Source organism: Tauraco erythrolophus, chromosome 8, assembly GCF_009769465.1.
Source record: "Tauraco erythrolophus isolate bTauEry1 chromosome 8, bTauEry1.pri, whole genome shotgun sequence".
NCBI lineage: Eukaryota > Metazoa > Chordata > Aves > Musophagiformes > Musophagidae > Tauraco > Tauraco erythrolophus.
In genome coordinates, this window is record NC_141472.1 from 45,154,435 (window position 1) to 45,167,936 (window position 13,502).

General features: G+C 39.3%; 1 protein-coding gene across 10 annotated transcripts in view; it reads right to left on the reverse strand.

The window, feature by feature from the left end:
- BAZ2B (bromodomain adjacent to zinc finger domain 2B) overlaps positions 1-13,502 on the reverse strand; it is a 133,892-nt gene that overhangs the window by 50,695 nt on the left and 69,695 nt on the right. For all 10 annotated transcript variants that reach the window (XM_086615931.1, XM_086615933.1, XM_086615939.1 and 7 more), the window contains exons 5-8: positions 10,042-10,235; positions 4,150-4,356; positions 3,080-3,478; positions 1,278-1,887 (exon numbers count right to left, since the gene is read on the reverse strand). In XM_086615931.1, coding sequence (XP_086472057.1) covers positions 1,278-1,887; positions 3,080-3,478; positions 4,150-4,356; positions 10,042-10,235 — 1,410 coding nt within the window. The remainder of the gene's footprint in view (positions 1-1,277; positions 1,888-3,079; positions 3,479-4,149; positions 4,357-10,041; positions 10,236-13,502) is intronic.

Consider the following 13,502-nt stretch of genomic DNA (forward strand, 5'->3'; position numbering starts at 1 on the left):
AGTGTGGCAAAAGGCACATCATGACTTGGTAATTAATGGCAAATACATTAAAGTTTTAACGCAAATACTTTTGTCTTATTAAAAGAGAAGCTTTTCTGACTTCATTTTTTTAATATAACCTCTCGAGTATAAATAGAAGGCTGTAGTTAACTACCTAAACTTTAAAATTACTACAAATATGACAGCATAAAGTAATTCTGCATGACAACGCACTGTTGCTTCGGATGGAATTCTTTGATTTTCTATGAGGAGATGAGAGACAGAAGCTGCAGTATTGTAAGAGACTGTTTACCCAGAATGACCTGGAGCTAAAGACATCCCCTGTGAGCCAGGCAGGGGCTGAACCCTACCACAGGAAGGACACTTCACAGGTTGTGAAATCTAGCGTGAATAAGAAAGAAATGATGGAACTGGGTACAAGCTGAAAGGAGTCAGAACTGAAAGTGTGGTGATCTGGGCACATGAAGAGTTAGAGGAAAGGGTAGACAGGGTAAGGAACTGAAGATGGGCTACGGCTGTGAGGAAAAGAGGATTAGTATGGAGTGTGCGGACGAGAGGGAGATAGTGAATGATGAAGGCAGAGCTGGATCCAAGGGATACAGGCACACAGGGGAGAAAGCAGTGACTGGGAATACAATCAGCTCTTTAGAACGGGCCTTGCCTTTCGGAATTGCTTAAGAGCCTTTGAAATAGCAGTCTGAACGCTATCTATTAACACTGTGGTTCTTACAACTGTACTGGTAGTTTTCTCTAATCTTACTCATTATCTACTGTGCCCCTGAGTGAAGCCTAGAAGCATGATTTTCTTGCCACTCTTGACAATTTGAAGGACTCTGTTTAATCCTCTCTGGTTGAGGAAGCTTGTTCTGCAGGTTGGCTCTCTGCCCGCCAGAATAATTAACCACCCAGCAGCCCATTCTCTCCATTCGCCGCCCAGGCACCTTGCCACGTAAGCAGTACGTGAGCTGCAGGCTGGGTGACTGATCTGGAAGATGGGTCTCCGAGAGCCTAACCAGAAGGCTGTGGAGTCATCTTTCCAGGACAGCTGAAAGTCTACTTCCTATATGATCAAGTATCAGAATACTTAAAACACGGATTTGGATATGACACAACGGGCGACTGGGAGACGTGCTACTTTTCAGGATATCTGTACGATACTCTGTGGGCCATGCTCCCCCAAAACATTCTACCCCTATTTTAAAATATGGTGGGAAATGTGTTTTTCCAACACTGAAATAATGAAGTTTCTGCTTTTCTTATTAAAAAAGTTAACCCACCTGATTGGCTATCATCAGAATCATCATCTTCGTCGTCCTCTTCTTCATCTTCATCATCGTCGTCATCATCGTTTGAGTCGTCAGAGTCTTTACTGCTGGGGGCATCTGAGTCTACCCCTCTGAACTGCTCCACCACCAGGTTTGCAGAATGAAGGCGGTGTTGTGTTTTTACTGCATTTACTGCATTATTGCTGACTGGTTTATCCTTTCCTGAACCAGGTAACACAGGAGAGGTAGAGGGCATAACAGGTGTCCGGTTACCAGTTGGTTTTTTCCCAGACACACTCAAGTTTACTGGCAAAGAAAACGGGGCACTACTAGAAATGGCTACACTTTCGTTGATCTTGGTATGGGATTTCAGTTTCGTAGTCAGTGCAAGAGGAGCCTCCTGGATGACGCTTTGAGTAACTCCATTGGGTTGGTGATTACCTAAAAGTGCATTTGTCAGGAATGGATTAGAATGGTTGTTTTCCAAGGATGTGAGTTTTTGATGAGCTGGTGAACTACACGTTGGTTTGGGGGTTGACAAAGCTGCAATAACCTTCTTCAGGTTCTTAGACGATTCTTGTTTCTTTAGCTGTGCTGCTGGGAATGTCTGTTTATACTGTTCCTAAAGAAATAAGAAGACAGAGGAATAAAATGTGAAGACTTTTTTTTTTTTAAATATTCAGGCAGGTGAACTCTATGAAATCTTCAACATCTGCTAAGCTATTTTTAGTAGGTCAAAAGTAGGTGCTAGCTATAACAGAAGAGATGAATAACTACAAGTTATGTAAGTCTCATGATTTTCACTGTAAATCAAGTAGGAAAAGACAAACTTAACTCAAGATGAAGCTGATCTAAATTATGTAGAGAAGCTTTTTCACTTGCTACGTTGCTCTAGACAGTGATTTTTCATAAAGATATTAAGCATCTTGAAAAAACAAATATTTAAAAAGCAACTACTCCTATGTACTGGCATAGGAAAAACCCCGCTTTTTACTCATTTCAGCATATAAAATCCCATTAGTTAATGCAAAACTAGCTTTATTAATTTGTTTTTTTCAAAGCACAAGGTATTACTAGAAGTACTGTGATATGCCAGGTTTTTTAACTCTGAAAAAGTAGTACTTGAAAGTTCTTCAGGTAAAACTTAATCAGTAGTGGCTCAGAAATGCATGTAAAGCTTACACTGTCTTTAGTCTCAAGACTTCCAAGGAAAAAGAAATATACATCATCTCTACTGGAAAAAAAATAACAAAATGGATGAAGAAGGTACATTTAAAATCAATTTCTAAACATTAAGTCAAATACAATTTGAAGTTATTAACATTTAAAACTGAATATGAAATTATGAAAACCTATAAAATAAATATTCACACAGTGCGGGCTTCCTGTAAAAGTTCTGAAGAAATCAAAGCACTGAACGTATCATCAGGTAAGGACTCAACCTGAATTTGACAGCAGAGGCCTCTTCCAATGGCAAAGACATATGTTTTCGTAAGTATAATTTATTTAACCATACCATGTAAATGACTAGTTTATTTGAATTTTATGAAATAACTGGGAGTTGAAAGGAAAAACAGTGTTTCTCTTCTGCTTTTCTAGGAAGAAAAACTATGTGATAAAAATATTTTTCAGTCCTCATTGAGGACTGTGAGTTAGCTGTGAATCAGAGTTCGGTTTACTCTTCACCAATACTACTTAGTTTAAAACAAAGTTTATTTTTAATTACAACACTTGACTTAGTAAATGTACTTTTTAATATACTTATTTTTACATAGATACATCAAGTCTCAACATTTCTAAAATGTTTCACTCACCCGTTTTGATCTTACATCGCTGGTCAAAGAGATAGATTCTTCAGAGGTATTTTTACTCCCTGCTTTGAGTAGATCAGGGGAAGGAACTATGAGTTTTAAATAGGTTTCCTTTTTGGCTTGATTTACCAAAGACAAAGGTTTCACATTGGGAACCAATCCCGTAGACTGTATTACACTTGTGTGTTTGTTCACAGATTCCTCCTTTGCCTGAGAGCTTTGGAAAATAAACGGAAGCTGCTGTGACAAAACCTGAGGCTGCTTCTGCTGGGACTGGAATGATGAGTGAGTCTGTGAATCAGACACAAGAGGTATCTGCTGGTGTGTTCTTTTTTCTTGGGACTTTTCATGTGGTTTTTGCCCATCAGTTTTCACATCCGTTACACCACTATGCATTAGCACCTGCAAAATACGTATTTTTGACTGTTCATATTAGATCAGTTAGAGAGCTTTAAAAAAAAAAACAACATACATCCATCATCAGTCCCCCACTAAACAATTATACTATTCTTGGCAGAGGATGAATGATGATAATTTTGAAATCGATCTTGTCATGTATTTATTGTTTAGGGAGTTTTCTTCCCCAGATAGTTTCAGCATGTGAATACAATGCTTAGTAGAGAAAGAGTACTAAACCATACTTGGTTTTAAATATATTTTTGACTGTAAACCTAGCAGAAGACCCAAGATTCCCATCTTGTTCTATGTGCTACCAGGAAAAGTAGCCACTCTACTAGGAAAAATGCAACTGTCAAAGCAATATCCGTAGAAAGATATTTTTCCAATACACTGTCAGCACATAGCACAATTCCTTTATATTTCTCAGTTTTTAAGAGAAAGAACAGTGTACTGTTAAACTCCCAGCGCGTAAGGAACAACAAAACACACACGTGCACACACACGAAGGAAACAAAAAACACCCAGAACACCCTGAAGCAAAACAAAAAAGAGTATTCTTAGCATTCATTAACGTGTAGTTAAGTAATTGCTGACTGATACAAATGTGAACAGGTCAACTTTCCACAAATGGCTTTCAGTGACAAGACTGTGAGCAGCAGAGTAAGGTGTCATACCTTGTTCTTGTTTTTGTGATGTGCTTCATTTTCAGAATCAGATTCATCATCTTCACTCTCTTCAGCACTCTGGTCGTCCTCCTCCTCTTCATCCTCTTCTAGATCATCAGAGTCACTACTACTTATGCCTTCACTTGAGGTGTCTGAAGAGGAGCCTGAATCGCTGTCACTGTTACTAGAGCTTTCCACTGCTTTTTTTCTGGGTTTCTAACAGGAAGATGAACACGCTTTTAATGGTTCAGCTTTGATTTGTTATATCATCTTATTACTATGCATAATCTCTAAAAAAACAGTAAGACTTTGGAGTAAAGTGATCTGCAATCTTTGAACACAACTGACTGTCTCTGCAGAAGACTAAAGAGAAAACTATATTTGTATTTAAATTCTTCGAAAGAACAAATATGCAGACCAGAATGGGAAAGTAAAAGAAGCAACACAATGTAGAAAAAGAAAGGTGTAAAACCCACAAGAATTCCAATGCTTTCTCTATTAAACTGTCTTTAACTCAAGCCACGAGTTTTCACGCTTTTACCCTTTGATTCTCTCCCCACTCCCCTGTGGGGGAGCACATAAGCAGCTACGCAGGGCTCAGCTGCCCACCAGGGTTAAACCACAGCAATGGCATTCCATTTATTTTGTGAAATAGCTACGAAATGTGGAAGCTGTAGGGGGACCAAGTCTCATCTATTTGTCAGTTGGTGGGTATCTGTCTCTTTTTTTTCCAACTAGGTTCCCTTTATCAATTCCTGTGATGAACACAGTAATACTTCATATCATAATACCTTCTGCACACTGTCACACGCATTGCTTCACTGTTGGGAAAACTTAACAATCCAAGCATATTTGTATTGATTGTTTCACTGCTCAATGCAGAAAGGTGTCAGCTGATACTTCACACGAGGGACAACGATCTGAATGCATGCAGACACTTAAAACCAGATCTAAATAACTGTGCCAGTCTATGGCAAGTCTTACATGTTTCATTTCTGGTGTCCTTTACACCATATTTAAGTATCTTTTGGTCTAATATTTGGCACAGATGCAAAATATTTCTTCATGAAGGTCAATATCATAAAATGAAGGACAAGACCATTATTTGAAGCAATAAAAGTAACGATGCCTCCTGGAATCACACCTCTAGGATTCTATTCTATTTTTTCCCCTTCATGGTACTCTATTTATCTGTGTATGTGGAAAGGGAAACACTCAAAACAATGCAATAATACTAAAATCAGAAATATCCAGTTTATTCACAACGCTGATGAAATACATATTTGTAACATCAGCTTCTTAAAAGATGCATGTAACAGTCTGCATAAAGAAGAGTACGTCAACGGGCTTACTTAGCCGAGAGTGTTTCCTTCCACTCACCAACACTTCAAAACTTTTGCTATCGATCTACCTTTACAAAACGCGTTAGCTGCTGTATCTTACAAACCCATCTTTTCCTACTGCTGACAAAAACATAAGAAAATTACCATACCAAGAAAAGAGCCTGGAACATTCTTGTGAAAATGGAGGTGGGAAGTGCCAAGAAACATCCGACACAAGTCTGATTCACAAAAAAATACCTCAAGTAAGAAAAGGAGCAGCTAATTTTGACATAAAATTTAGTGTAACTTTTAAGCAATCAAATGCTTCAAAACAAATCAGGCACTTTACTACATTGTGAAACACAACTGCTTCCCAGAGAGTTTTTATTTTGTAAACAATTAGAATCTTTTGAGATAGATAAAACCAATACAAAGAAGTTGGATTAGCAGAATTCCACAAGACGGGATGGCAAATTAGTAGCTTAGAGAAAATGTAGTGATAGGGAAAAATTAAACTTGTGTATTTAGTGGATATAAAAGGATTAATCTTGATGGAGAAGTTTATATCAAATCCTTCATAAAAGGTAAAAGCAGCTGGGAAAACAAAACAAAATGCCAGTAAACTGCATAGAGAGGAAATAATTCAGACTAAATCAAATAACATAAGCCAGAAGGAGAAAAAGATAACTGTAAAGAAAAATGTCTCTGTAAAGACATTTAGAAAAACAAACAATATTTGAAAGAAATTCTAAAAGCTTGCTGACACAAAAGAGAACGGTCAAGAGAAGGAAAAGTACAGACCAAAATGGAAGCACTGTTTTACTTCATTTGAAATATACTAGAAAGAAAAAAGGAGAGCATTAGATTTCTGAAGACTTATGTAAGATATTTATAGAATATTAAAAAAAAATATTTAGAAAAAGATAAGATGCTTCAAGAAATACACTCAGTAAAAAAGTTACTCAAGTTATATTGAAAGAGCAAATTTCACTTCGACTCGTTCCTTTATTGGCAACAATATAGTCATAAAAGTTGAAGCACAGTGGGTTCAATTAAAATAAATTTCATATATGATTTTGGTTCACTGACTTTAGCAAACACGCTGGATGGTTATGGAAATTGAAAATATCCATTGTTCAGAAAGCAATAATCTAGACTGAATACAAATACCAAGAAAAGTAGCTCGACCTTAATAACACAATGGGGTAGTCCCATAAAAAGGTGACTGAAGTGGTAGTTCAAAAAGATTTTAGTCATGATTTGAAAGTACTGAAGTTTAGAAAGGAAATACAACATGGTAATTGCCAAGGAGACATATTAAAGGTAAAGGATGTTACTACAGTTCATAATCCAGCATCCTGATGCTAATCCTGTAATCCAGGTAAGTAAAAGCCCTCGATGAAAGGTCTTGGGTTTCTATCTCACCAGCTGCCCACAATAGTAGGAGAATTTCTCTGAGCCAAATGAGACTCAAGTTCACCAGTTATGCCTTCTTTCCCTGGAGACTGTTGCTTTACCAATGCAACAGTCCTGCTGACCTTCCTCATCCTGGAGATTCACTAATGCTATCAACAGGGGGGCAGTCAACTTGACATTTCTTTTACGAGGCTGAAGCAGCACATTCAGATGAATGATCATGTATAAAGTGTACCTGTTTATTCAGTTTTATCTTGGACACAAACGGAGCGGGCTTAGGAGAAGACAATTGAAGCAGGCAAATGTTACCAACGCAGTGACCAACACAGCAAAGCAAAAAGGTAACGCAGTTACCACGTTTTTGTGCATAAGAATTAAATCATGGATAGTGTATTGGACCATCAGGATGGCATCTTATCTTCAAAACAACATTACTGTGCTCAACAGACACAACATGATACACCACAAACATCCAGAGATGAGTGAGGATTTGGCACTATTTTAAACTCATGTTTCAGACAGATTGTGGTGTATCATTGTCTGGTATGTGCACCCTTCCGAATGACCAAATACACACCCGAGACAAAAGGAACCGGATGAGAACTTCTAATAACTACAGCTTTGAAGATCAGATGCTTCTGTCAACTCAGAACTTGCCTTTCACACACTATCAGCAAAAAAAAGTATATAATACAAGTTACTATCAGATTGCACTTTAGGATTCCCCAAGGCGGCAGGAGAACAGAACTATAATTCAACCAAGAAGAAACCATTGCACAAAAAGTAGTAACTCTCTACATTTTCACTAACTGTAAAACAGCCTGGTGTCAGCTTTGCCTTTTCTTTTTTAAAAAAAGGGGAAAAGAAAAGATTAAATACCAATGTCAAAGAAAATTACAACTAAGGATACGATTGAAGAAATCAGCAGATGAATATTAAAAAAATAAAAACTTAAAGAAAGGAACACTTAGAGAAGTACAATTAAAATGTTTCAAAATAAACTGTGCTCTTTAGAAAAAGACACGAGTGTTGTCACACTTTGAAATTTAAAAACATAACACCACTTCCACAAAGCCCAGCATGAAACACTCTGTCAGCTGACTGCCCCCTGCTTAGCCCTCTGCCTTCAGCTCCAGTTGTGGCTTCCTTCTAACATACTGAAATAAAAATATTGATTTTTTTTTTTCATGGTTTTGTTTTTAAATCAAATCTCTTGATCTTCCCCTCATGTCCGAGTTCTCACTTAGAGTATTCTGCATGTTTTGATTGGAAAGCTTGTTCAAATCATGACATTGACAAATAACAATTATCTCCAAAAGTTTCAGAGGAAAAGAAGATTAAGGATTAGAGGAACATCTAAAATGTCAGCATATCGATTAAGACCAAAAACAACAAACTCCACTTCAGTATTAGAAAAATTACTACAGAAACTTAGGAAGAAAAACTGTTGACAACCTGAAATTTATCTGCATTAGACAGACAATTTAAACGTCTGCATTAGATAGATCATTTGTTAAGATACAAAACTAAATAAATTTATGAAAGGAGGTACGCTAATTGATTGAGCACATTGTTTTACAGGAACTGTATTTGGAAATTGAAACTTGAGTTTGAAATCAGTAGTCACACATCAAAAGAACGTGTACCAAGGATACAGAATTTATACTTAAAGAGAAATGGTAACACGAAGGACAAATCCGTAATGCTGACAAACATCCTGACTGAAATTTCGGGGGGGGTGGGGGGAGAAAAGCAAAAAGAGGTGAGATTTTCAGTGATAACTCATTAACAAGTAACTAGCTTAACCAGTTCAGTTTTCTGAATAAGACAAAGAGACAAAAAGTAAACAGAAAAGAGTCTGTCATTTACTTATGATATAAACTTTCAGAAAGGGATTTGGAGATATTAAAAGATAGTAATTTATGTGGTATTCTGCATAACCGCAGCGACAGTCAAAAATGCAGAGACATTATCTAGAAAAAGCTTTACCTCTGTGCTATAGAATCAAAGCTCATGTTTTGCACATAAGATACCCAGGATAAAAGCAGAATTTTGGAAAGGAAAGAGCCATTGTGAGTATTTAAGCCTGAAAAAAAGTCAAATATTTCCCAAATACCTGTAACTACTTTAATACCTTCAAAAACTGTCAACTGCTGAACACCTAAGGAATGTTTTGAGGGAAAACATTCTTTAATATGTTAATGATTTCCCTATTGTCGATATTCAATTAACTACTGTTAACTATTTTGATGCTAACACCTATTTTTCTGCAGACATATGCAAACACCAACTGTCCTGTTAAAATGCCAATCTCTCACCTAAGAACACACAGATTTGGGAGCTGAATATAATGCAATAACAGAAACAGAAAAAAGTAACAGGCCTAATTCACTCACAAAACAAAAATATAAACTAACATCAAGAAACAAAATTGTTTTACCCTAGATGGCTGACAGTAGGGAACGACTCTCTTAGCTTCTATTCTGACAGTAATCAATTGCCCAGTATCTCATTTCCTGTGTTTTGACTAAATAGTTTTGATTCCAAGAGTAGCAAAGTTCTTAAGGAGTGCTTGGGTCACTATATAAGGTTTACTAACTCACTGAGACTACTCAAGTCTTTCATATTAGATGGTTGTCTTAAGTCTTTTGCTGAATCATGGTCATTAATAATACTTCTTTCCTCTGAAAAATAGGAAATTACTCCCAGAGAAGCATTTTTCTTTTAAGGTCTAAAAGTTTCATTTTTCTTCTGAAATTTTTTGTAAGTTACATGAAAATATAATTAAACAAACATATAATTTATAAGAGGTCGAAATTTATAATTGTAATACAAATATTTATACTGTAATATAATAGTATCAAATATTGGTGTTAAAAGTTATATAATTTATTTTTATAATTATACAAATTAAATAAAACTATGTTATCACACTCAGCAGTTAACTAGTGGAATTAGTGCTAACGGTATCTTTTGGTTCACGTCACACACACAAAAAAAAAAAAAGAGACAAAGGTACACATCTTGCTCAAATAAATAGTAAGAACGACCCAAAACATTTTGTACTGGGAGAGAACATCTAAAAATGCTGCTGTGTGCGCAATCAGAACACTTACCATTTGAATTTTTTGTCTGAATCTTAAGTTTTTTTCTGTATATTTACCTTATCTTTGATTTTGTCAGCTCTGGTGTCCAAAAGCTGCACTTTGCTTTGCTCCTGGTTGTATTTGCGGCCTCCTGCTCCTGACATTACAGCTTTCACTTGTCCTGCAGATGTTGCAATGCTAGTGGATAGTACAGACGTGCTGATACCAGACACTGCAATGGTGCTGTTCCCATTCAGTGATCCATTTATACCTTCAAAAAAAAAGTCTGAAGTAGCAGATACATTCTTTGAGATGTTCCAGTCACACTACCCTGGCTTCCATAAACACGTAACAAGATACTAGACTCACAGGTTACTCTCAACATATACTAAAAATTTGCCTTCCAAGAGTCCTTTGATTTGCTCATGGAGTTATTTTAATTAAAATATTTAGAGAAATCATGACTTAAAGCACAAACACATTTAATGCTGTAAGGAGGGGGGAAAAAAAACAACAATCTGATATTGTCTATTTTTAAGCCCAAAGTATCCTTGAGTTTAGTCAAGAGCAGAAAAATAGTATTTTGAAGAAAGAAGACACAAAAATGCACATTCCAGATAATACCTTGCAGAATGATTTGTTTGCAATTTTGAAGTATTCATCAGCTCCACAGAAAACCACATGAAGCCAAAGAGATTTTATGATTTTTGCATTGTGTAAAACAGCGTGAGGGGAAGCTGTGGCAATGCTATCTGAAATAACATCCACGGTCAAGCTTGGTTACTTATCTCTCAAGACAACTGTTGTTTTCTAAGAAAACACCCCTAGCCACACAAACTTGCTACTCTGCAATCCCAGGACTATTATCAGATTGATTTTGAAGCACACATCACATCCTAAAACCTACTGAAACAATAAAAAAAGCTTTTTTTGTACACCATAGAATCACAGATCAGAATATCCCAACTTGGAAGGGATCCACAAAGATCAAGTCCAAGTCCTGACTCCCCACAGGACAACGTAAAAGTTAAGCTATAGATCTAAGAGCACCGTTCAAATGCTTCTTGAACACACTGACAGGTTTGGGGCCACGACCAGTTCCCTGGCGAGCCTGCTCACCATTCTCAGGGAACAGCATTTTCCTAATATCCAGTGTGAACTTCCCCGACGCAGGTTGAAGCCATCCCCTCGCACGCTGTAACCAGAAACCAGAGAGGAGAAACCAGCACCTCCCTCTCTGCTCCCTGTCCGAGGAAGCCGTAGACAGCAATGAGGTCAGCCCTCATTTGATACAACCTACTACCAAACACCCAACAGCCCTGCCTTACACCTTCAATTACAGCCTTACACCTGGCTGAGCAGAGAGCTCTGGCCAGAGCTCAAGAAGAAAAAGAAAGACTATGACCTATGGAAGAAGGGGCAAGTCACTCACGAAAACTACAAGGATTCTGTGAGATGATGTAGGGAGAAAATGAGATAGGCAAAAGCCCAGCTGGAGCTTAATCTGGCAGCTGACATAAAAGACAGTAAGAAAAGTTTCTACAAATACCTTAACAGTAAAAGGCAGGTTAGGGAGAATCTCCACCTCTTGCTAAATGCAAGGGGAGAAATAGTGACTGGGGATGAAGAAAAGGCTGAGGTACTCAGTGCCTTCTTTGCTTCAGTCTTTAATGGCCAGACTCACTCACTGGGTGATGTGCCTCTAGAACCAAATGGTGGGATGGAGAGCTTTATCAGGGTTTCTTTCAAGAGGAAACGGTAAGCGAACTGCTGCACAGCTTAAATGTGCAGAAGTCTATGGGGCCAGATGAGATCCACCCAAGAGTCCTGAGGGAGCTGGCAGAAGTGCTCACCGAGCCACTTTCCATCATTTACCAACAACCCTGGCTAACAGGGGAGGTGCCAGCTGACTGGAGGCTGGCAAACATGACGCCCATCTACAAGAAAGGTAAGAGGGACGATCCAGGGAACTACAGGCCTGTCAGTCTGAACTCAGTGCCAGGGAAACTCATGGAACAGATCATCCTTAGTGTTATCATGCGTCATGTACAGGACAGTCAGACGATGAGGCCCAGTCAACAGGGATTTATGAAGGGCAGGTCTTGTTTGACCAACCTGATCTCCTTCTATGATAAAATGACCTGTTTAGTGGATGAGGGAAGAACTGTGGATGTTTTTTACCTCGATTTTAACAAGGCTTTTGACACTGTTTCCCATAACATTCTTCTGCAGAAGCTGGCTGCCTGTGGCTTGGACGGGTGTACGCTTCGCTGGATCAAAAACTGGCTGGACGGCCGGGCCCAGAGAGTGGTGGTGAATGGAGTTAAATCCAGCTGGTGGCCAGTCACCAGTGGTGTTCCACAGGGCTCAGTGCTGGGGCCTGTTCTCTTTAACATCTTTATCAATGATCTGGATGAGGGGATCGAGTGCACCCTCAGCAAGTTTGCAGATGACACTAAATTGGGAGGCAGTGTTGATCTGCCTGAGGGTCGGGAGGCTCCACAGAGGGACCTGGACAGACTGGATCGATGGGCCGAGGCCAACTGTATGAAATTCAACAAGACCAAGTGCCGGGTCCTGCACTTGGGCCACAACAACCCCCTGCAGCGTTCCAGGCCTGGGGAAGCGTGGCTGGAAAGCTGCACAGCAGAGAAGGACCTGGGGGTGCTGGTCAAAAGCCAATGGAACATGAGCCAGCAGTGTGCCCAAGCAGCCAAGAAAGCCAACGGAATCCTGGCATAGATCAGAAACAATGTGGCCAGCAGGAGCAGGGAGGTGATTGTCCCGCTATACTCAGCACTGGTGAGGCCACACCTGGAGTATTGTGTCCAGTTTTGGGCCCCTCACTTCAAGAAGGACGTTGAGGTGCTGGAGCGGGTTCAGAGAAGAGCAACGAAACTAGTGACGGGTTTGGAGAACGTGTCCTGTGAGGAGCGGCTGAGGGAGCTGGGACTGTTTAGTCTGGAGAAGAGGAGGCTCAGGGGGGACCTTCTCGCTCTCTACAATTACCTGAAAGGAAGTTGTAGGGAGATGGGGGTCAGTCTCTTCTCCCATGTTATGAATGACAGGACGAGAGGGAATGGCCTCAAGTGACGCCAGGGGAAATTTAGGTTAGATATCAGGAAGAATTTCTTTCCAGAGAGGGTTGTGAAGTATTGGAACAGGCTGCCTAGGGAGGTGGTGGAGTCCCCATCCCTGGAGGGGTTTAAAAACCGTGTGGATTTGGTGTTGAGCAACATGGTTTAGGGACCCTGACAGTGCAGGGTGAATGGTTGGACTCCATGATCTTGAAGGTCTCTTCCAATCAGACGATTCTATGATTCAAAAGGCGTGCAACACCACTGCACAGAACACTAGTTTGAAATGCAAGGACACGTTCTAATGTCCCCGGGCTGCTTTCACTGGGATCTTGCAGCCCCAGCCACCCCTCCCTCCATGACCCCACAACCAGGAGCTGCCTGGCGCCTGCTGCTTATACGCAGAGGAACAGTATTCACTACAGAAGTACGAGGCCTCCTAAATCAAACTGAAAACAATA